This window comes from Carcharodon carcharias, chromosome 16, assembly GCF_017639515.1.
Source record: "Carcharodon carcharias isolate sCarCar2 chromosome 16, sCarCar2.pri, whole genome shotgun sequence".
NCBI classification, from domain to species: Eukaryota; Metazoa; Chordata; class Chondrichthyes; order Lamniformes; family Lamnidae; genus Carcharodon; species Carcharodon carcharias.
The window spans coordinates 104,697,962-104,722,988 of NC_054482.1; the positions used below are offsets into that span (position 1 = coordinate 104,697,962).

The following is a 25,027-nucleotide window of genomic DNA, read 5'->3' on the forward strand; positions in this document are numbered from 1 at the left end:
CATTTTCTAATCTCTCACCATTTAATAACCCTGAAAATCTGTTGATCCTAAAAAAGTGAATAACCTCACAATTTTCCCCACATTATATTCCATCTGCCATGTTCTTGCCCACTCACCAAGTCTGTCCAAGTCCCCTTGAAGCCCTCTTGCATCTTCCTCACAACACACATTCCTACCCAGCTTTGCAACATCTGTGAAAATGGAAATATTACATTTGGCCCCCCCACATCCAAATCATTGACATCTATTGTGAACAGCTAGGGCCCAAATGCTGATCCTTGCATTACCCCACTAATCACAGCCTGCCAATGTGAGACTGATCCATTTATTCCTACTCTGTTTTCTGCCTGTTAACCAATCCTTAATCTATGCCACTATATTACCTCCTATCCCATGTGCTTTAATTCTGCCATTGGGAATTTCAAAAGAATGAAAAGATCTACTCTAATGATTTCTTATAACATTGTTATATGATTGGGAACTCTCCCCTAACAGTTTTCTGGAAGTATGCTATAAAGCAGCTTGCCCCACACTGCCCCCTTCCCCAAATGTCCTTACCTATGAACCTATTCCTGACAAATGAACATGCTCCCACATCTATCCATCAGGAAATTTAAAGGATGGAAAAAGCCTCAAATTCTGTCCTAAAACTGCTAGTTTATTTTTTTTCACATTTGCAGTATCACTAACATGAATTATTTCGCTCAGAATCAGACAGCACAGGAGGCCATTCAGACCATACCTGTGCTGGCCTCTTTGTAAGTCATATCCATTAGCCCTACTCCCCTGCCCTATCCCCATAGCCCTGCAAATGTTTCCTTTACCAGTATTTGTCTCATTCCCATTTGAAAGTTACTATTGAATTGGCTTCTCGCACTTTCAGGAAATGTGATCCAACTCAACAATTTGCTGCATTTAAAAATAAAAGCTTCTGCATCTCCGTTTTGATTCTTTTTTCCAATTACCTTAAATCTATGCTTACTAGTTACTGAGTCTCCTACCAGCAGGGACAGTTTCTCCCTTTTTACTCTATCAAAACCCCTCAATTTTAAACATTTCAATTAAAGTGATGGCATTGTGGTAATGCCACTGGACTAGTAATCCAGAGGCCCAGGGCAATGCTCTGGGGACATGGGTTCAAATCCCAACATGATATCAATAGCACCAGGACAACTGGATCCTTCCCCTTCTACACCAAGGTCCTCCCCCGCCCTGAGGAGATGCCCTTAACCCTGCACTGGGCAGGCAACACAGCATTCAGGACTCTCATTCTGTGTAGAGAACAGTACCTATCTTCCTAACTATACTGCAATCACATTCCTTTAAACTCCCCCAACTTGAATGCCCCCACTGCACCACAGAGCTGTAGTCAGTTTGCTCATCCTTCCTGCAGTCCCTGTTCTCTTCCATACAAGCTGCAAGAACACCGAACCTGTTAGACAAGTGCAAAGTCTGAGGCTCCTTCATTGCTATCTTCTGGATCCCCATATAGGCCTCACTTGCAGTCACACTTTCCTTAATTATAATTAAAAATTGTGGATAGATATTAATATTTACACCTGCCAGACAGTTAGTCTCAGGGATAGAGTAGTTTGTCTGGTTCAATAATCCTTGTATGCCAAACTCCGAAAGTCTAAGAAACCAGAGCATTACCTCAGGGAGATGACATTAGAGAAATCAAGCCATTAACAATACTGGTGCTGTTCAGAAACTCACTTTCCTATCTAACTGCTGGACAGAATCAATTTGCTTCAGGCTCTTGGTATAGCAATACATGTTTGTAGTTTTTAAGAAAACAACTAATCATTATTGATACCAAAGCAAAGGATGCAGAACTAGAACTGACCTTGGATGGCAAAAGAATAAAAGGAAACAATCTCCCGGTAGGAAAACATATGGAAAAAGGTGACCATAATTTAATTGGATTCAAGATTCAGAAGAGCAAACACCTGTGAATTTACATAGCGCCTTTCACAACCTCAGGATATCGTAAGGCGCTTCACAGCTAATTAATTGCTTCTGAAGTCTAGTCATTGTTATAATGTGGGTATGGCTGGTTGGGCTGAATGGCCTGTTTCTGTACCAAATATCTTATGTAATCCAAACACAGCAGCCAATTCAAGCACAGCAATGATACACATGAAATTAAATACAATTAACTGTATTAGTGACATTGCTCGAAGGATATACGTTGGTGTGGGATATATTCCATCCACCTGAGCAGCCTTGGAATAATGTCTTATCCAGAACACAATGCAGTGCTCTTTCACAGACACACAGAAGTATCTTGATTATGTGCTCAAGTCCCTGGAGTGGGGTTCGAACTCACGACCTTCTGACTCAAAGATAAGAGTGCTTACAATCAGCAAGTTGAAGCTGATGCTTCAGTGCAAGATAAAAATGTTAGACCAGAAAATAACTCAATTTCAGTGGGATGAAAGGAGACTGCTTAGAAAAATAAATGGTGGATTATACAGTGGACTACTCAGTAAGAGGTACTTAAATACAAGATTGATGAAGTGTAGGTAAGTTAAAGACATTCCTACTAAGACTAAAGGGGGTGCCTCAACAGCAGAGATTCCATAGATAAAAAGAGAGATTAGAGGAAGAATTGATTTTGAAAAACCCAAAATAAAGCATATGACCAATATAGAGAATAATATAGAAGAAAACAAGAAGTATAAAATGGTATACAATAGAAATAAAAAAGTAAATTAACTAGGAAGGCAAGGAGACAGGCCCAAAAGTAAAGTTGATCCAGCAATAGATTGGTTATTCAACAGCTAATTCATTGTTCATTTGTATTACCATGTATCCAGTTTTGCAATTGTTTTTAGTATCTACAATTTTTCTTTAATTGTACCTGAACTTGGACATGCACTAATTGTACATGTCCAAATGCAGCAAGACCTAAACAATATCCTGGCTTGGGCCAACAAGTGGCAAGTAATATCCATGCCAAACAAGTGCCAAGGAATGACCATCTCCAACAAGAGAGAATCTAACCATTGCCCCTTATTGTTTAATGGCATTACCATCACTGAATTCCCCATTATCGACATCCTGAGGGTTACCATTGACCAGAAACTGAACTGGACTAGCAAAATAAATGATGTGGTTACAAGAGCAGGTCAGAGGCTAGGAAACCTGTGGCGAATAACTCACCTCCTGACTCTCCAAAGCCTGTCCACCATCTACAAGGCATAATTCAGGAGTGTGATGTAATACTTCCCACTTGCCTGGATGAGTGCAGCTTCCCCAACACAAGAAGCTTGACATGGTCCAGGACAAAGCAGCCTGCTTGGTTGGCGCCACATCCACAAACATTCACTTCCTCCACCACCGATGCACAGTAGCAGCAGTGTGTACCATCTACAAGATGTACTGCAGGAATTCACCAAGGCTCCTTAAACAGTACCTTCAAAACCCACAACTACTATCACCTAGAAGGACAAGGGCAGCAGATAGATGGGAACACCACCAGCTGGAAGGTCCCCTCCAAGTCATTCACCATCCTGACTTGGAAATATATCACTGTTCCTTCATTGTCAGGGGGCCAAAATCCTGGAACTCCCTCCCTAACAGCACTGTGGATGTACCTACACCACTGCAGTGGTTCAAGAAGGCAGCTCACCACCACCTTCTCAAGGGCAACTAGGGATGGATAATAAATGCTAATGTAAAAATAAATGGCTAGATTTCTGTGTAATACTGCTATATTTAGCTGCCCCAAAACATTTATTTTTATCCCCACAAATACGAATACTTTTGTATGCATCTTAATTTGATGAATTGCAAGAAACATTTGGGTTAAGCCACTGATGGAAGAAAAGCCTCCTCTCAACATAATATTAAATCGAGGGTGGAGGGAGAAAGAGGCCTGAGGAAGAAACAAGAGCAGGGGTGGGGAGAGGGAAAAGGAGAGCAGAAACCATCTTGAAGAAGATTGCCTCACAAAATGAGCAATTCCTAGTTAATGCTGGCTTCTGGAAGCTGAAGTGGACAATATTTCTGATGATTGCCTGTGTTCATGTAGGAAAAGAATCTGTACTTTCAATTGGTGCAATAATAGTATTGTCTGCAACAAGTAACTCGTCCCTGCTTTATGGTGATGCTACTGTCAGCAGACTTACCATTCTTCGCAGCTCTAATACTGCTCAGTACAGCAGCAGCTCCAACCCACCCACCCTGTTCCACTCAGGCAACAGGCATTGGACTAATGAGCCCATTTTAAGTCATTAGGATTCTTTTGCAAAGCCAAACAGACCACTTGTAGCTTTCAAGTTTACCTCCGTGGAACTAGGCCCATGGGTCGATTCTAATTAGAATGCCAAGTTCTTGCCAGTATCAGTTATTTTCTAAGCTTAAATCACGTCTATTCGATTTCCAAGTTCTATGATTTTGTGGCAATTAATTTGGTCAGATTTTGATAAGCGTTTGTATTTGATATAGAATAGTATTTGTTAAAAGTACCAGAACCAGTACAAGTGAGAAGAAAAATAAAATAGAATATGTCCACTGATCTCCATTTTACAAAAATAGCACAGAGGCAATGGAGAAGGTGCAAAAATATTTTCACAAAAATATCAGAATTGACGGAATATATTCATCAGGAAAAACTGAACAAGCTGGGGCTAATTTCTCTAGAAAGGGGAAGGCTGCAGGGTAATTTGATAGAGGTCTTCAAAATTATGACGGGTTTTGATACGGGAGACAGATGTCATGAAACTATAATAAAAGTTTCATAATATTATTGTGGTTTATTGTAAAGTAGGTTTATGGGTGTGTGTAGATGGTTCTGTCTGATTTAATTAAATTAGAGTCAGATAGGCTGCAAGCTTGAAATTATCAAAAGAAGTTTGGGGTAGAAGGCATTTGAAATTCTAATGAGTAAACATGGATGAGGTCTTAGCATGTAGGGTGTGAAGGAAATTTGCATTTTTAGATAAGTGAAGGAGTTGTTTGGGTTTCAAAGGGATGGTAGGATGTTTACAACTAACAAGATAAATAGGGCAAGGTTATTATATTTATTTTTCCCAAAAATTATTGACCATATTGGCAACATGAAAGCTTTTTATATTATGGGAAAAGTACATTTCCAAAGACATACAGAACAATGGAATTTACAGATTAAAGAGAGAGAAACATATAAAAGGAAGGAAGCTAATGTTGGGGAGGGGGCATATAAGAACTAAAAGGAGTGTGTAAAACAGCCTCGGGGAAACCTCCAGCCATGTTAGCAAAAGCCTGCTGTGTCCAGTAACTGAAGTTGGAGAAAAGCCTTTGGAATTCCACTGTTGAGTGGGTGCTGTGGTAAGTTTGCGGGCTTGCTATTTAAATTTAAAATCTATTTTGGACTGTTGTCTTAGAAGGGGGTGTGTAATTGGGAGTCAGTTTAATTAGGAATTTTGGGATTTGTTATAATATTAAGTAACTGTAATCTTATGTAAGCACTTGAAATCTTTTCTTAATAAATGTTTTAATTTAGTTTTTAAAATCTCTAAAGGTGTTAGTGGACTCATTACTTCTGAATTCAGAAATCTTCTCATAATAAATACAAATTGCAAAACTGTTGTGATAGCGTGGCCAAGTTTCCCTTGTGAATTTAATTCACCTCGCACACATCATCTGCCACATCATAACAGAAAAGATTTTGCAATGTTCAAGTTCAAAACAAGGGGTCACAAATAAGAGCACAAGAAATAGGAGTAGGCCACACAACCCCTTCATTTAATAAGAACTTGACTGATCTGCTACATGAACCACATTTTTTGTTGTATCCTCCATTTTCTTAGTGTCAAAAAGTCTATTGATCTCAGTCTTCAATATATCCATTTATTAAGTATCCACAGATCCCTGAGGTTCAGAATTTGCAAGATTCACAATCTTCTGAGAGGAGAAATTTCTCCTCACCGGTTGGAATATAAAACTAATGTATAATTTGCGCCTGTTTGCTGTACCTGCATCTTAACTTCTTGTGATTCATGCATAAGAACATCTAAATCTCCCTGAATAATGGCATTTACTAATTTCTCACCATTTAAAACATAATTGCTCTCCAATTATTCTTACGAACGTGAATAATTTCACATTTCCCCACACCATACCCCATCTGCCACCTCCTTGTTCAATCACTTTACTAGCTTATATCCCTCCACAGCCTATTTTGAGTCCTTCACAGCAAATAAAAGATGGTAACAAATCCAAAAAGGAAATCAGGAGGAACTTCTTTACTTAGAGTGGTTAGAATGTGGAATTGCTACCATATGGAGTAGTTGATGCAAACAGCATGGATGCCATTAAGATGTTAGATATGTATGAGAGAGAAACAACTGGAAGGAGCAGTAGTTGTAGTTACATGAAGCTAAGGGGGAGGAAGTTTGTGTGGAGCCTAAACACAAGCTCATTCCAGCTGTACATAATTATCTGTTGTTTTTGTGCTGTAAGTCCTATGCAATACTGGCACAGCCTTGTCTATGGATCTAGAAGCAGGCTGTGGGGGATTCGGGGACTATAAAGTTAAAGGAATGATAACAGCACAGAAGTATGGCATTCATTTAAACTGTCGCATTTGCGCCAGCTCTCAGCTTCTACTGAGCTATTCAGCTGGTTCTCATGTCCCTGCCTCTTCCACGTAGCCCTGCAAATTCTCTCTCTTCAAATAATTATCCAATTTCCTTTTGAAGCCACGATTCAATCTGCCTCCGCCACACACTCAGGCAGTACATTCCGGATCCTAACCACATGCTGCATGAAGAGGTTTTTCCTCATGTCACCTTTGGTTCTTATGCCAATCAGCTTATATCCTTTAGGTCTCAACCCTTCTGGCAATGGGAATAGTTTCTCCTTATCTACTCTGTTTATGATTTTGGAAACCTCTATCAAATCTCCTCTTAACCTTCCTTTCTCTACAGAGAAGGGCTCCAGCTTCAGGTGATCTATTCTCATAACTGAAGTCCCTCAAACCTGGAATCATTCTCATGAATTTTTTTCTGCACACTCTCCAATGCCTTCACATCCTTCCTAAAGCTTGGTGCCCATATTGAGGCTGAAGCAGTGCTTCATAAAATATTCATTATAACCTCTTTGCTTTTGTGCTCAATGCCTCAATTAAAAGGCCCAGGATCCAACATGTCTTAGTAGCTGCTTTCTCAGCCTGTCCTGCCAACCTCAACAATTTATGTACATATACACCCAGGTCCCTCTGCTCCTGCACCCCCTTTAAAATTGTATCCTTTTATATTCTCTTTTCTTACCGGACTACATTACTTCACGCACCTCTGCATTAAATTTCATCTGCAACGTGTCCACCCATTTTGCCTCATCTCTATATCCTAATGAATTCTATTAATATCCTCCTCAAAACTCACAATAACTCAAATTTTTGTGTCATCTTCAAATCTTGAAATTGTGCCCTGCACAGCCAAGTCCAGGTCATTAAAATAGAGCAAGAAAAGCAGTGGAGCTATGACTGACCAGGGGGAGCCCCAGCATATACGCTGCAAAAAACAACCATTCACTACTACTCTCATTTCCTGCCACTCAGCAAACTTCATACCCTTGCCGTCTGTCCCTTTTATTCCATGGACTTCAACTTTGTTGACAAGCCTGTTATGTGGCACATTACCAAACACGTTTTAGAAGTCCATGCACACCACATGAACTGCAATTCTACAGAGGAACCATCTCCCTCACTTGTATTCAGAACCAAATGCCAGCTGGAGAATGAAATGCGCTCAAAGCACTACTGCACTACCTGTCTGATCCTCCTTAACTGCCTGGTGGTCACCCATTCCCTGCATGCATACCTTTAAGCTGTGGGGGTGACAACATTCAGAAACTGCTTCCATGAAACTCTTGGCCTTAAGAATGTACCACCAGCTGCTGTTCAATCTCCAAAACCTAGAGGTTAAGCTGTTCCAGCCGTCAACACTTCCTGCACACTGTTGTGCAGATCACAAGATTTCCAGAGATGAATTCAGTGACTGCCTAAGTGATGATAGTAACTCTACCCTCCTCTCTGCATAGACGCTACCTTAACTACTGAAAGTTTGCACCATTTTCTGTTTATTACAGATTTCTAGCACCTTCAGCATTTTGCTTCTCAAGCCACACGCTGATTGATTTGGGAAAGGTTCCATGAACATATCCATGACAATGGAGCCCAGCATGAGTGCAAAGGTCAGGGCTGAAGCTTTTGAACCCACTTTCAACAAGAAGTGCTGAGTGGATGATCTATCTTGGCTTCCTCCTGAGGCCCCCCAGCATCACATAAACCATCTTCAACCAATCCAATCCACCGCCATCCAGGACAAAGCAACCTGCTTGATTGGCACCCCATCCCACCATCTTAAACATTCACTCCCTCCGTCACCAACACACATGGTCACAGCATTGGCTGAGTGACAAGAAACAGTAGTGGTTAATGGATGCTTTTTGGGCTGAGGGAAGGTTTGTAGTGGACTTCCCCAGGGGTCATGTTAGGACCCTTGCTTTTCCTGATATATATGAATGGCCTAGAACTTGGTGTACAGGGCACAATTTCAAAATTTGCAGATGATACAAAACTTGGAAGCATTGTGAACTGTGAGGATGATGGTGTAGAACTTCAAAGGGACAGACAAGTTGATGGAATGGTCAGACAGGTGGCAGATGAAGTTCAATGTGGAGAATGTGATGTAATTCATTTTGGCAGGAAGAATGTGGAGATACCATATTAACTAAAAGGTACAATTCTAAACAGGATGCAGGAGCAAGCTCAGAATGCAGTTAATAAAGCATACAGTATCCTGGGCTTTATATTAATAGGGGCATAGAATACAAGAGAAAGGTGGTTAAGCTGAACTTGTGTAAGACACTAGTTTGGCCTCAGCTAGAGTATTGTATCCAGTTCTGTGCACCACACTAAGAAGAATGAAGGAATTGGAGAGGGTGTAGAAAATATTCATGGAAATGGTTCCAGCGAAGAGAAACTTCAGTTATGAAGATACATTGGAGAAAATTGGAGAAGTTAGGACCGTTTTCATTGGAGAAGGCTGATAGAGGTATTCAAAATCATGAGTGGTCTGGACAGAGTAGAAAGAGAGAAACAGCTCCCACTCATGAAAAGACAGAGAATGAGAGGGCATAGATTTAAATTAATTTGCAAAAGCGATGAGAGAAAATACTTTTTCATGCAGCAAATGGTTAAGGTCTGGAATGCATTGCCTGAGAATGTGGTGGAGACAGGTTCAATCGAGGCATTCAAAAGATGATTAGACTGTTATCTGAAAAGGAAGAAATGTGCAGGGTTATGCACTAAGTGAATTACTCATTTGGAGAGCCAGTGCAGACACAATGAGCTGAATGGCTTCCTTCTGCACTAACAATTCTGTGGTTCTGTGAAACGTACAGTAAGCCCTCAATGGAGAGTTGCTTACACTGATGATGCCACACCGGCATTCCATACCGAGGAACACCTTCAACAGCAGACGGGTAGGCACGTTCACACCTATAAATATTTTGGTTTGACAATCAAAATCAGGAAGACAAAATAGGTCCAGGATGTTGGCATACCACCATTCAACAACATTGACAATGTGATGCTGGAGATTGTCGATAGCCTCATATCTAGGCTCCACAATCACCAGCAGTTTGTCGCTTGATGCTGAAATCAACACACCCATAGACATAATTGCTGCAGCTTTTGCAAAGCTGAGTAAGAGTGTGGAATAACAGCAAGCTGACTGAGAACACCAAACTGCAAGTCTACCAAGCCTGTGTCCTGGTATCTGAAAAGGAAGAATTTGCAGAGTTGTGGGGAGATGATGAGAGAATGGCACTTGGTGAATTGCTCAGAGAACTGGTGCAGACATGGGCCAAATGATCTCCTTCTACACTCTAATAATTCAATGATTCTATGGCAGCAGTGTGTACCATCTGCAAGATGCACTGCAGCTTACCAAGACTCCTTTAACATCACCTTCCAAACCAGCAATCTCTACCACCTAGAAGGACAAGGACAGCAGACCCATGGGAACACCACTGCCAGCAAATTCCCCTCCAGGCCACACACCATCCTGAATTATATTGCCATTCCGTCACTGTCGCTGGGTCAAAATCCTGGAACTCCCCCCCCCACCTAACAGCACTATGGGGTACCCTCACCACATGGACTGCAGCAGTTCAAGGGAGGCAGCTCACCACAAATTTCTCAAGGGCAATTAGGATTGGGCAATAAATGCTGGCCTAGCCAGCGACGCTCAGATCTGTGAAAGAATAGATAATAACAAAAATTCACTCCACATGAAAATCAAGAAAGGGTTGAGCACACTACAGCAAAGGCTACAAACAGCTACAACTTGTGGAAATTTGCACACGTATGTTCCCCATCAGCCTACTCCAAACCATCAGCAAAGTGAGAGAAAGCGTCATCGATATTGCCATCAAGCAACACTTACCAATAACCTGATCACCGATGCTCTATTTGTGTTCTGGCAGGACCAATTGATTCCAGACCTTATTACAACCTAGGTCTAAACATGGACAAATAAAAGAGCTGCATTCCAGAGGTGAGGGAGAGGGACTGACTTTAGCATCAAGGCAGCATTTGACCAAGACCAGCATCAAGGAGCCCTAGCAAAACTGGAGTCAATGGGAATCAGGGCTCAAAGAAAGACAGTTGTGGTTGTTGGAGATCAATCATCTCATTATCAGGTCATCACTGCGGGAGTTCCTCAGGATAGATCACGGGTCCAACCATCCAATTGCTTCATCATTTCTTTTTTTATTCGTTCGTGGGACGTGGGTGTCACTGCCCTTGCTCAGAGGACGTTTAACAGTCAACCACATTGCTGTGGGTCTGGAGTCACATGTAGGCCAGACCAGGTAAGGACAGCAGATTTCCTTCCCTAAAAAGGGCATTAGTGAACCAGATGAGTTTTTACAATTGGCAATGGCTTTGCAGTCATCGTCAGACTTTTAATTCCAGATTTTTATTGAATTCAAATTTCACCATGGTGGGATTCGAACCCGAGTTCCCCATTACCCTGGGACTCAGGAATACTAGCTCAGTGACAATACCACTATGCCACCACCTCCCCCATATCCCTTTATCATAAGGTCAGGAGTGAGGACATAAACTGACGATTTCACAGTGTTCAATATACCATTTGCAACTCCTCAGATACTGAAGCAGTCTGTGCCCGCATGCAGCAAGACCTGGACAACATTGAGGCTTGGGCTGATAAGTCGCAAGCAACATTTGCACCACACACATGTCCCAGGCAATGGCCATCTCCAACAAGTGAGAATCTAACCATCTCCCATTGACATTCAAGGGCACTACCATTGTTGACTCCCCAGTCAATTAGGAATGGGCAATAAATGCTGGCCTTCCTTGTGATGCCCACAATCCATGAATGATTACAAAAAGGTAAAATATTTACAGATAATTTTCAACATAACAGGGAACAAATTATGACATTCTGAAGATACTGGAAACATTCACAATACATTTATTAGTACAAATGGCAGGAAGAGAAAAGGAGAGTGCTTTATTGACAAAACAAACCAGGCTCCATTTCATTACCTAGTATCTCTTCCATGCAATATTTAACAAATTAAGAAGTGGAAAATGCTGTTAAAGAAACTATTTTGGCTGTTGATCTTTTATTGACATCCAAAACATAAATTTACCTTTCCTTTTTTATACATTTTAAAAGCCTACTGTCTACTTGCAGTATTTACATTATTTTAAACATTTATTTCTATAATTTGGATTATCTCCATTAATTTTAGTTCTTTTAATGCAAATTTTATTTTTACACTATTCTTTGGTTGTGCGCAAGAAAGGAAATGAGTTGTGAACAATCCAATTGGCATCATTGGTAGAGTGATATAAAAGTGGAGACCTACATGATCCAGTTTATTTTTATTCAAACTGTGATTGAAGATGTGTTTTTGTCCATGTTTTAATTCTCTACAGTGTTGGGTATGGACATGCATCAGTCACTTCCCACTAGGATTCAAGTGGTAAGAACAGAGCTGTGGAAAATGTGCCACAAAACTCATGACAGTCTGATAAAATACTGTCATACTTAAATATATCCCCAGCTAATTTTCTTTTTGGTGAATATTCTGTGCAATAACAGGTTAGGAAATGGGACCCCATTCCTTTCAGGCACCCAACATCACAAAAACAGATTATCAGGTTATCACATCGCTCTTTGTGGGAGCTTGCTGTTCACTGTTGCATTTCCTACGTTACATAAGTTACTGTACTTAAATTACTTCATTAGTTGTAAAAACATATTAGGGCATTAGAGTTTATGAAATGCATTATATATGCAAAGCTTTCTTTTTAATTTGCTAAGATCTGCTTCTCACAACACTCATTTGTTGACCTAGCAAGACTGCCTATTTGGTGCTGAAGAGTTTTTTTATTGCTTGACAAGAGTTGAGACTACCCAAACATATTTCTCAAATAACCTTCATAACTACCTTAGAAGGGAAACAAATTCCAAAATTAAGCCTGCAGTCAAACCCAGATAAGAAAAATATGTGTACACACTGCACCATAGTGCTACAACTCAGCAGACTGCTTGATAAAAAAAGTCATAATAATCTCACCTTTCCATACAAACAGCTGCCAAGATCCTATTGCAAGGGTAAAAACAGTAGGTTGTAGCTTACTTTATTGTCTCTTCCCAGTCTCCTCCCAACATGGTTGTTTACAATAACACAGCAAAGAGCCTTCTCAACGAGTCCTTATTTGGTTTCAGAACCTCTGACTGTGCACTGAACACCACCCTTCAGATCCAATGCAGGTCAGGTCTGCTTAACATATATCTGCCAGTGACTTAGCAAATATGTCCAACAAGTAACTGAGCTGCACAGAAGCAGGTCACAGGTTCAATCCCCAGTCTTTGCTTAGCCCATCTTCCCCATGGAGCAGTAGAGATGTTACAATTAGTCTCAGTGAGCCAAGCTTTGAGGATTAGGAGGGAGTAAGTTCAAAAACATTATAATCACTAGTGAACTCAGAATGGAGGATTGAGGCAATGGCATTGCAAGCCAATCTCTGATAATTATTCCCTTTGGCTTTCTGCAAAATAACACAAGGTGAGAATTTAATACGTTAAAAAACTGAAATCCCAGATGATCTAAGCAAAGTGGACTGAAATAAGGAGGAGGAGTCAAAGAGGAGGAATTCTCAATTACTCATCATTGGTTTGAATTTTTTTTCATTCTTTCAGGACAATTCCATTTCCACATTAAAAATCCCTCCCTGCTTCACTCTCACTCCCATTATTGCTATTGGACAACTGCATTAAATGCATGCTTAAGAACTTTCCACATTCCTACATTGTTCCATATCAAGCCTCTCTCTACTGCAGGGTTGGGGAACCCCCAGCCTGTGGGCTGGATGTGGCCTATTGCACTTCATCCGGCCTGCAGTGAGGATTAAAAAAAAGAGAAAACAATTCCTAAATAAATAGTCATAGAGCAAGAGAAAACACAAATAATTAGAGACGAACAAAAGATTATTTAAATATTCAGATTAGTTTTTTTTTAAAACTAATATTTCAGTCCATGCCAACACCATGGGAAATGAAATGACAGCGTAAGTGAGCCCCAGCCCAGAGTTCAGGAAGCTACTGAAAAGGACAGGGATAGGAACAGAACCATAAAGAAAGGAATTCATGATCAAGGCCACATTCAAAGCTGCTTACTTTTGTGCACCATACATTTCCTTTAACAGATTTTTCCATTCTCATTTTCTAATATTTCAAACGCTGCTTTCTCGAGCAGTGTCTGGGGTGAGGAATCAGCGACAGACAGACTGACCATAAATCAGCTGGGTGTGCTGGTGGATGGTCGGGTAAAGCTTTGAATGTTCTCAGGAGAGAATTGTTGGAATCTTAACAGAAACACGGCGTTAAAATCTCCACTTGCATCGGAATGTGCTTCCAGTTTGTTACGTCTCCCTGTACTATCCCAGTGTTATTTAAAATGCTTACATCAAGCGTCTGAATATCTCTGCACACTAACGGTTAATTCAGAGTATCACATCTGTGAAAAGCAAATTCCTTGCAGGAGTTCAAGGAAGTAACTATTACAGTTAAGTCAGTAACCTTAAAGCAAACCTGCTCACATCAGAAACAAAACTCTGAAAAAAGGTGATCTCCGGGGATAGTTAGAAGTTTACTCGCAACGATTAAGTATTGTTTGGGATGGTTGAATATTAGCTTCTCTGCTCGTCAATGCCAAAATCTCCCCCAGGGTAGAAGAAGATTGTACTTTTGCTCGCCCCTATCTTAAGTGGTTAATATTTTATTCTTATTTAATATAACAAAGAGAATGTCTCTGTCCTGTCCTGTCCTGCCATCAACATTCAGTGTTTCTGGTTCTAAAGTTGGAAATCCAGAAGTTCAGTGGCACCTTATGAATCCCTGAGCCATTTCCCTGATTGAGAAAGTATTTTGTTGAACCAGTTCAAGACTGCACATTGCCTGATGGGGACATTCGGTGATATTCCTGCCGTTAAACAGTGCGCTCATTTTTTACCATTTCAGTTGGCATTCAATGCAGACCCAGTTCTGCTCTTTCAAAGGGACCCTGGCCATTCCTATTTGGAGGACACCAGGGCATATCAGAGGACCACCCCATAAAAAAATCTAGTCCCAGAACCTAAATTGAGCTTAGCAAGGGAGACAAGTCCAGACTGTGCCATCTTTTTATTATGCATTCATTGGATGCAGCCGTCACTGGCTAGGCCAGTATTTATTGCCCATCTCTAATTTCCCTCGAGAAGGTGATGATTAGGAAAGCTCCACCATTTAAAGGTCACCACCAGCAGCAATCACATCCCACAGTATTCATGCCTCTACAATAGCAAGACTCATTAAGGAAAAGCAAACTCAGCCATCGCATTAAAGCAGTGGGCGAGTTGAACGTTATTGTATTCTCTGTAAAACTAAATTAATTAAATTGGTTTTTGTGTGTGTGACCCGTGACTGGTTTTTTTGTGTGTGAGAGAGGCCCTCGATAACAGAAAGGTTCCCCATCCCTGCTCTACTACTTCCGATTAACGACCTCAAGTTCAGGCTAACAAAAAAGCTCTGTAAACAAAAAAGCATTAGTGAGGAAGACCATCGATTAAAGTGACCATGTGTTCCTTTAAAGAAAGTATGAAGATAACCTACCATAAAGTGTGCACTAACATTCCAAGGTGGCAAGGGATTTCCCATTGTATATTTAGGAAAGAAATGTCTTCATTACAGTGCAGGCTGATAGTGTGGGAGATACTGGGCAGAATCGTCCCAGAATTGCACTAATTGTAGCAGCAGTTGCAAAAAGCTACGTTTAGCCCACCAGCTGCAATGACAGATTTTCACCACACTTCCTGGCATGTCCTGCCTCATTAATAATGCATGCACAGGAAACGAGGAGGAAACATCAGGTTGCTGGTGGGCAGGCTCGGTTTTGGCCGCCATGCCGTGACCTCAACACCTCCTCGCTCCGGGTACCATATTTAAAGCGCACAGACCTGAACTGCTGCAGGTGACAGATGGCCCCAAAAGCAAAGGTGACGGCAGCCCTCAAATTTAGTGTTGCCTCTCTGGGGTGTCTGCTGCATGTAGTGGAAGGCCTCTAGCCCATTCTGGCCACAGGAGGTCCACCAGAGTCACCAATCCAGCCTGGGAGGTGTTGGCAGCAGCAGTCAGTGCCAACGGAGCACAGAGGTGGGGTCAGCCATCTAGAGCAGGAAGAGGATGAATGATCTCATCTGTTCCGCCAGGGTAAGTCAACCACCTCATCATTCTCAACACACTTCCAAACCCATCACACATCCACGGGGATTTCATACCTCAAAGGACAACACCACTAACTCTCACACACACCCTCACATCTCCTGCAGACTCTCATCTTCTGGAGCTCAGGTCCTTATCCCATCCATGGCTCCACTCACCACACAAACATTCCACGCATCCTTATCACCTGTCGCAGCATATGTCCTGCTCACATTCATCTGTGTTTATGCAGGAGGAGCTGGCTCACAACAGGAGAGGGAGGTCCCAGACCGCGTGATGGAGTAGCCGACATTAGGCCCCTCACTCACTTTGAGGAGCTTGCCTTCACACTGACTGGTGAAGACATGGACCATGCCTGCAGTGATGGTGAGGTCGGCGGCGAGCATGAGGATCCTGCACCACATCATCCCTCCCAACTCAATGAGTGCTCTCTCTCCTGTTTTTGACTCTGTTGACATGCACTAATTATCTCTACTTTGGTCCACAGGAAGCTCTGCCAAGCAACCGACACCCTCAGCCAGCCAGTCCCTCAGTCCCATCCAGGTCCTCACTTCCAGCCAAGAGGACACCTCCTCCATTGAAGAGCTGGAAATAAGTAGCCTGGAAGACTAGTCACAGCGCTTACCCACAATCTCCACTAGCACAGAATAACACACCTTGGTAGGACCTACATCTAGAACAGGTTCGGGTTAACAATCTGATGGTCACCACACAGAGGTGTTTCCGCAGCTGGAGGAGGCAGGTTCAGCCGAGCACCCTGGCACTCAAAGAACTGCTGGGGAAGAGGCATCATCCAGGCCTGAGTCAGATGAAGAGCTTCTGGATTTGGCTCCCAGCTCATTGTGGAGAGTCAGCAGAAGGAACATCACACAACTGTTGGAATCCCTCAGGGAGTGGGATGCAAGTTGGAGGAGTGTGTCTGCCTGCTCTCTGATGAAATGGTGCCCACAAGTACGCACATTGAGGCCTCCTTGGGTAGCATGGTGGATGCCATGGAGACTCTGGTCCAACAGAACGCAGACCTGCACTCCATCACGGTAGCCAAGGGTGAGTTCCTACAGTTGCAACGCAAGGGTGAAAATGGGGCACTTCGATGTCCCTCCAGGTGCACCTTCTCCTCAAGGAGTCAGGCTGGGGCCCTCGGGCACCCAAAGGGAGGAGCAGCGGCAGGTGGACATCCCTGGGTCATTCACTCAGGAATCTCAGAGGCTGTCCACTCCCTCAGAGTCCTCTTTGCCTATGAGCCCCTCAACCTCGTCCTGTGTCATAAAAAAGGGAGCAGCTGGCCCACAAGAGGACAGCCGAAACAAACTGAGACCATCAAGGCCTCAGCTCTCCAGAGGACACACGCCAAATTAATAGAGGCAACAGGACCAATCATTGCACGGGCTGTCTCTGCCCCTGCTGATGACATCAGGGCAGCACCTAGTAGCGGTAGGCCTAGAAAAGTTAAGAAATTCAGTGGTTGCATGGGTGAACAGATTTTGTCACTTTATAATCTGGAAATGTAGTCACTTTCACTGAATAACGTGTAATGTTTTTCAGCTTCATTGACAGGCTTCACGAATCCTCCACCTGCATCCCGCCCGCATTAGCAGTTCAGCTACACACAGCCAGGGCCAGGAGGGAATCTGAAGGGAGAATTGTACTTGTGGGTGGCAGGGCCTTTTGGAGCCTCATGCGAGCCTCATGCACACGGAGCCTTCATCCATCACACTGCTGCCTGCTGGGGTTCTTTCAGTTGTCCATCTGAGCTGACCCGCATCTCCACCCACCCACTGACTGCACTCCCATACAGCACCTGCGCCAGTCCAACACAAGGCTCCGCCCACTTTCAATATCTGAAAAATGGTTGTAGTAAAGTTTCTGATAAGCTCGCCTCTCCTTTCCCCTCCCCCAATCACCCATGTCCTTGCCCCCATCACAGTCCACCCCACTGGCATCACCTTCGACCTCCCCAACATTACCCTACAGCCTGACCCTTTCGCCCTCACGAATATCCAGGTGAATATGCGCGTCCCCTGACTTCCTTAAAATCCCTCCCCCATCCACATTGACCCCTCCGACCTCCTCTGTCCCAACCCCAGGGTCCATGGTTGTCTCTGTGACCCCACCAACGCCCTCACCACCCCTTCTACTGGCACCAACACGCCCTCATCCTCCCAATTCTCTGCCCCCTCTCACAATCACCATTCCATCCTACCATGCCCACCCTGAGTTCGCTCCCCAGAAGGCAGTTCTTGACTCCACAGACCCCTCCCTTGTTAAGTTCACCTGGACATTCCACCCATCCCCATATTCCCTTCTTCCACCCATTCCCCCGGATACCTTCCCCACTCTAGACTCCCTCCCTTAAACCTTCCTCCCCTGTTACGCCCTCCTCCTCCCTGTACTCCCTCCTTCCCCCTCCCAACCTCATCCACCCAACACCTTCGCACCACCACCCCCCCCCACCCCCACCCCACACGACTTTCAACCTCAGCCCCTCCTCAGATACACTTTCCTCTCACACACACACCTAGACCTTCTTCTCCACCCACCTTTGCCAATCATCCGTACCAGCCCGTGGCAAAGCCCATGAAGTTCAGTAGTGGGTCCGAAGCTTCAACGGAGACCACGAAAGGTGCCATGAGCCCACGGTGAAGTCCGTGATGTTCCGAAGCCTCAGTGAAGTTGAAGCTGCTGCGGGGAGACCTCCCACCTTCCGTAAGCTGCTTTGGCGGTGCAGCCACGGCCATGAGAATCCACCCAGCTTGCGATGTGTGTGCTCCTCCAGGGTCCGGGAGCTGCACGGCTCCAGCATCAATCACCTCTTCGGACGCCTGCAATCTGAGAAAGACCCTAAAAGGTAAGCCCCGATTTTACACTTGTCCAAGCAGGTTCTGGGCGGGCGGGTTTTCCTGTCGGTGTAACGGTAAATCGGGCGTTGGGGGGGGCTCGATTCCGGTTGGGCCTTCCTTTGCAATCCGCTATGGCAGACACCATCGGATGATTCTGCTGTGATTTCACGCCAGCGTGAAACCAGTTTCTGCTGAATTCACACCCACCACGACACCCACCACAAAGAAGAGCCGACAATTCCACCCACTGACGAGCGGCTGGACACAGATTCACATCTATGATTCTTGTAGCTTCCCAGCTTTAACTCAACCTGTCTAATGATGATGCTGGGCAGAGACTAGGCACTTCCCCCAGAGCAGGTAAGGAGACGTCAGATGGCATGTCACCTCAGAGGCTGCCTATGCTGCCACACAGATCGTCAGGATCATAAAAATGGCAGAAATCTGGGAGCAGGTTGCGCGGATTCTAATTTACCTGGGTGGAATTTTCCGCTCCCACCAGCGTTGGGAATCATTGTGAGCGGGGGCATTAAATTTGGCATGATCGGAAAAACCAGCTTCCCACCAATAAAAAAAATAGTTCGGAATTCTGTTCTCTCGACTTCCAAGGAGGTTTAAAAATGGATCGAGTTCCCGGCTGAGTAATGTCGGGAACCTCATTTGCATTCATTAGCATCTCATGAATGCTCATTGAGAGGCCACCTCACCAGAGTTAAGCACCCTGCCAGCGAGACTTTAGAACGTTCAGTTTTTGGCATTGCGCCTGGCGTCCATGATTTTGCAGTCAGTAGGTGTTGCTTTCGCCTTATCAAGTGCTATTAGCTAAAGCTGCGCCAAGGCTGGACATAGGAGGCAGGCAAAGGCTGGAGGGGTGGAATGAAGGCTGGACACGGGGAGGCTGGCTTACCAGGGAAGGGGAGGGAGTGTGTTAGAAGGCAGGGCTGGTGGGGTCCTGAGACGTGAACTCGGGGAACTGGTGATAGGGAGGAACAGTCAGTCAGAAAGGAGGAAGGCAGGTCCAGGGTGAGAGTCTGATAGGTGTAGGTCTTATTGCCAAGGGGGTGGGGGTGGGAGTGGCTTGGCAGAGAGGGGCGAGACAGGTGGTTCAGATAACAGGAGGGGGCAGGGTTAGGGTGGGAATGGGTACGGTAACGGGTTGTCAGCTCAAGGGGAAGGAAGGCATCTGGAGGTGGATCTTGATAAGGTTCAGGATAACGGGGGGAATTTCAGGGGTGTCAGAGGGGAGAGGAATGGTGATATTGGGTGGGTCAAGGATGATGGTGGTTGGGGGGGGGGGGGGTGCGGGTGAAGAGGAAGGGGGAAGGAGGGTAGAAGGTGGCAGACTAATTGTGGAAGGTGAGTGCACCATCTCTCAAATCTAACCTTCACCATGCAGTTCGTCAATAACTGAGATCTCTTGAAGTGGGAGGATGGCCTTCTTCAGGTGGGTGGAGTTCAAGGTCAGTACAAGTGGCCAACTATAAGGACACCCTAATAATTAAAGGGGGCAACTGGATGTGAATTATGCTCCGTTGTGTTATCCTCTCTATGGTAAAGCCCACACGGCAGCAGGTTTGTTCCTGACTCATGGGTCTCATAACAGAGGTCTCAGAAAGGTGTGCAGCTGCCTTTCGTTCTGTACAATTTGCCATCTGTTGCCATCAGAGGTGGGGAGGAAGGGAAGGAGGGAGGTGGAGGCACAGCTGATGGACAGCCGTGACTCAAAACCTCCATCCTTCCAGGTAAATGGTCATGGCTGACAAGGGATCATGTGGTTAACCTTTCCATGCTGCCAAGGCAATGGTCTCTCCATAGAGTCTCAAGGGTGGTGGAGACAAGTTGAATATTGTCAGAGGGAGGCTTCTTGCACATGGCGCTCATCACCCTGGTCACAGAGCAATGTCTTCAAGCGCAGTCACGTATGAACCAGAGGAACACCCATCTCTGGTCCTCCATGATGTCCTTTACCAGGAAGGAGTGGGGATGGAGATCCCTTGTCTAGGAGGCCAGGTGAAGAGCTTAGCACTGGCCTGCTGGCTTTGAGATGAAGGGAAACCTGTAAAGGACATGCTCACTAAATGTATCACTTTCAGGCAACACTATCTTGGTGATGGCTCTTATCCAGATGAGGAGAAGGAGGGTCCATCACTCTCCTTAGCACAGGATCAGGAGGAGCAAGGGCCTGAGGAGCAAGATGCAGCAGGGCCTCTAGAACGTAAAGATGCTGGCAATCATGGACCACTGCAACCGGAAGCACTGGCATGACCATGGGTGTATCTCCAGTGGTGCTTTTATCTAGCGATAGCTTAAGGCAATGCTGGAGGCACCCAAGATGGGATTGCTCACGCATAGGAGCTTCTCCAGGATGAGTTGCAGCCACAAGGACTCTGGAGGAGTATTGCAGGGCTCCTGGCCTGCACCGAATAAATGGCTGTCCGGATGACCTTTAAAATATGGCGCAAGGACCCTTGGACCCCATGAGGTAATGGCAGGGCTGATGACTTCTTGTCCACCTTGCCACAAGATTCACTGAACTCCTTGCTGATACATAATTAATGAGCTGACTAGCAGAAGATCACACGTGTTCAGCCATCCCACCACCCAGTGGGAATCACGCTGACCTTTCCGCCCTTTAGGTCTCCAGAATGGAAAATTCCGCCGACTGTCTGCAACCTCCCATAGCTGTATAGCAGCCCACACACAATAGAGAATCCCTGTAGAGTATCCAGTAACCTAGTTTAAAAAGTGTGCACATGGCCACTGAAGGCATTTGGCAAGTCACGAGAATTATTCTGCTGTTTGAAACATGTTACATTTCCATGGTGCACAAAAGAAAACAGTGAGGCCTTTATTTTTCTATGGCCAGATGCTTTGAAGAATTCACTGACATCAATATTACTTAAAGCTGCGCTGAACTGTTAAAAAAAATTGTCCCACAATGAATCTGTGCAAGGATAGGCTGATGCTTTCTAAAGGACTGTAGCTGAAGGGGTACAGGGATAAATGTGGGCACGGATAAAGGGATATGGAGCTCCAACTGTAGATCCCATGTTGGGCTTTAGGACTAGAGTGTTTCATGGGAACCTTGGACCTTGACAGTACAAAATGCATCAAAAACAAGTACTGAAACTTGCCAATGACATGCAGATTGCATCTGTCACAATTCCAGTAAGCTTAACTTAGCTTCCTAGAAATTCGATTATAGGTACCATGCTGCACATTATCAGTCACATTAAATTCTGTTTTGTATGAGAACAGCATATTCAGCTCTACAGGAAGTGTGTGTGTGTGTGGTCTTTATGGCACCCAATAGTAGGAAAGACATTATCAAGTAAATTTTGTTTTGTATCAGAACAGCATACTCAGCTCTACAGGAAGTGTGTACATTAATTGGTCTTTATGGCACCCAATAGTAGGAAAAACATTATCAAAAAAAAGTTCAAATTACAAACAGTGCTCAAATCACAATATTCATACATCCAAGTGAGGACTTAAGCCTAAAATATTAAAAAAGCACTTCCCGTTGCATGATAAATCAGTTTGAGTGTAATACTCAAACAGACAATTCTTTCTCTACCTCAAGTGCCCATGCTGAGCACTATCGCAATGGAGAGGCCAGGTGTTAAATAAACAGGCAACTTGATAGCAAAGTTCAAATTTCAGGTGAGTATCAATCCTGCACCCCAATCCCTACTATTCAATTCCAGAATTTGAGAGAATAATTTGTACACATCCCACCTATCTCAGCCAGTTCAGTTGAGATTCTAAATTTGCCATAGGACTCCACAGGGGAAATATATCATTTTGTGGATAAATGAACATGCTACCCATTCACCTACATAAATAGACACAGCTCACGGGTAATTCAAAAAAAGGCATAAGGCTTAAACACATTCCTTCTGTTTTCAGAGAACAGGTCCCTGTGTAAGAATATATGTCACTGCTAGCAAGCGAGAGTGAACCAGTTACGTGGTCGACTTTTATCTTAACTTGGTTGTTAGTGAAGCTTTTAGCACACTCAGGATCGTTCAGCAATTGCTGCCCAATCATGGTAACACATCTAACAGCAGACGATTTGTTTTGGGCTTTGCAAGTGCGAGTTATCGAGTACAGTCAGTATGAACATTCGGAACATCCAAAACAATATGCTGCTCGATTCCACCAACGAATCGTACAACCTACGTGCCTAGAATCACACCAGCATTGAAACTCATTACACAACACTGTTCAATTGTCTGGTAGGTGGAACATTCTTTTGGATTGATGGGAGCATCCTGTTAGTGGAAAATACTACTCGTATAGTCACTGCATAGTAGCAGCGTGAAACGACTTGCTTGGCCTGTTGTTCAAATTTTTTTAGTTACTTGCAGCAGTGCCCCACCACTTTCTCAGGGCAATTTGGGTTGGGCACGAAGCATGGGTCTTGCTGGCGACACTCCTATTCCATGAATGAATAAAAAAAAAGTGTAGCCATCACTGGAACAATCAATGGCTCAGCTATCATATTTACTGCAGGACATGAATTAAGCATGTTTATTAGACTTTGTCCCTAAACAAGAAGCCAGTTTGCCAAAGTCTAAGCTACTGCAAAGAAAGAGCTATTAATTCACCAGTTCGTATCTCAGACTTTCTCTTACATTTGCCGATTAATTTTTGCACTGCAAGTGAATTTGCTTGAGAAACCCATCTTCAACAATTAGAAAGTCTTACCACATTGTTGACTATGAATGGCATCAATGAAATTCACTGAATCTCACAGACAATTATTACTTCCAAACTATTGGCACATTTGAAGAGGAAAATTTCAGTTCCTTTTTTAAAAAAAATTTTTTTTTTAGGTATGCTGGCCACTCTGGGTGGTAAAATATCAGGTTCTGTTCTGATACATGCAATCAAGGTTTAAGAGGAAATTTCTGCACAATGTGTCCATTAAGCTTTCATCAGCCGGTAAGTAAAAAGCAAAGCCAGAAACTTCAACCTAACTCAGTTATCTAGCAGAATCTACACAAATTTAGAAAGAGCCTCTGTTATCAAATATTTGCATTTATATAGCACCTTCAACATAGTCAAATGTCCCCAAAATGCTTCACAGGAGCATTACCAAGCAAAAATGTCACAGTGAGCCAGATGAGGAGATATTAGGACAAGCGGCCAAATGACTATGGAGGGTAAATGGGGAACATGGAGTGTACAGAGTGGTACTGGGGGAGTGCCTATGGAGGCGGCAGGCAGGGCATGGAGGTTGCATGGACGATCTGAAGGGGCATGGGGTGGTATGGGGGTGAAAAACGTTTAGACAATATTGGGAGCTGGGTTGCTGTGTTGGAGAACTAAGGTAGGCCTACTAAAGAGTCCACCTCCACATCCCCTCTCCTCAACCACCCTATCACGGCTCGCAAAATGAACTGTGAACCCAACAACCATGTTAAAAGACAAAAATCATGGGCGTGTGCAAAAGTGGGTAAATTGGGTTTTCTAGAGCTGAAAATCAGACCCGCAGTCTCCCTCCTTATTGACTGGCCTTTTAAAAAAAACTCGCTGCTTGGAAGGAACAAAGGTTTTAACCGGAACCTTCCATTCTGGAGTCTAAGTTCGGTGGCAGGCGCGGAAGCGGGGTTGGGACGGCTGACCACATGCAATCTTGCACCACTCAGCTGGATCCGCGAGGAGCTCGCCGAATCTCCTGGCAGGGTAGACAGGAAGTCACGGTCCCCACCATTACCTCATGGGGTCGAAGGTCCAGGTGCCTTATTTAAAAAGGGCACCTGGACAGCCTGCACTATGCCTTCAACCATTGCCCGGTCACTGCTCCAAGCTTCCCCGCTAACTCTTCCTTCCTTCCTTTCCTTGGTCATCCTCCACGCAACTTGTGCCGTCATCACCTGGTCTCAAGCATTGGCTGGCATTTATAGACGCTCCCCAAAGAGGACAATGCAGCAGCAATGGGAGCATAAATCATGGAAGAAGTTAATCTCACCCAGGTGCATGCCACTTTTACAACTGCACATAAATGAACGTTCTAATTCCTCACTGGGGAACTTAATTTGGAGGGGTTGCTTAATTCTGCTGAGGTGGCCTTTTAATGAGCATGCATGACATGCTAATGCAGGCAAAAGGACTTCCCGATATTGTTCATCGGGATGCTCGACCCACCTTTAAAGTACTGAGAGCTTAAGTTCCCACTGTCGAGAAACTGATATTTGGCCTTACAGTAAATTAAGTTGCCCCGCTCACCAAGCTTTCCGCTGCTAGTGGGACCAGAAGATACACCCTTTGTTTTGAATCTGCCTAGTGAGATGTGACATTCTATTTCCATGATGTGGTGACTGGGGGCACTGTCCACAGAATCTGATATGGGTATGCATTGAGATTTACCGAATTTGGCTATTCCAT

At 44.1% G+C, this 25,027-nt stretch overlaps 1 protein-coding gene across 7 annotated transcripts in view; it reads right to left on the bottom strand.

The window, feature by feature from the left end:
- The window catches only part of LOC121288826 (volume-regulated anion channel subunit LRRC8D-like), a 94,532-nt gene that overhangs the window by 32,844 nt on the left and 36,661 nt on the right, over window positions 1-25,027 (bottom strand). For 2 of the 7 annotated variants that reach the window (XM_041207589.1, XM_041207585.1), the window contains exon 1: window positions 12,673-12,943. The exons of 3 other annotated variants lie outside the window; for them this stretch is intronic. Coding sequence is in view for 1 of the 4 variants with exons in the window: in XM_041207586.1 (XP_041063520.1) it covers window positions 13,713-13,725 (13 nt within the window). In the remaining 3 variants the exon portion in view is untranslated. Of the gene's footprint in view, window positions 1-12,609; window positions 12,944-13,712; window positions 13,735-25,027 lie in introns of those variants that run through there. 2 more of the 7 variants (XM_041207586.1, XM_041207588.1) reach the window with 2 other exon arrangements.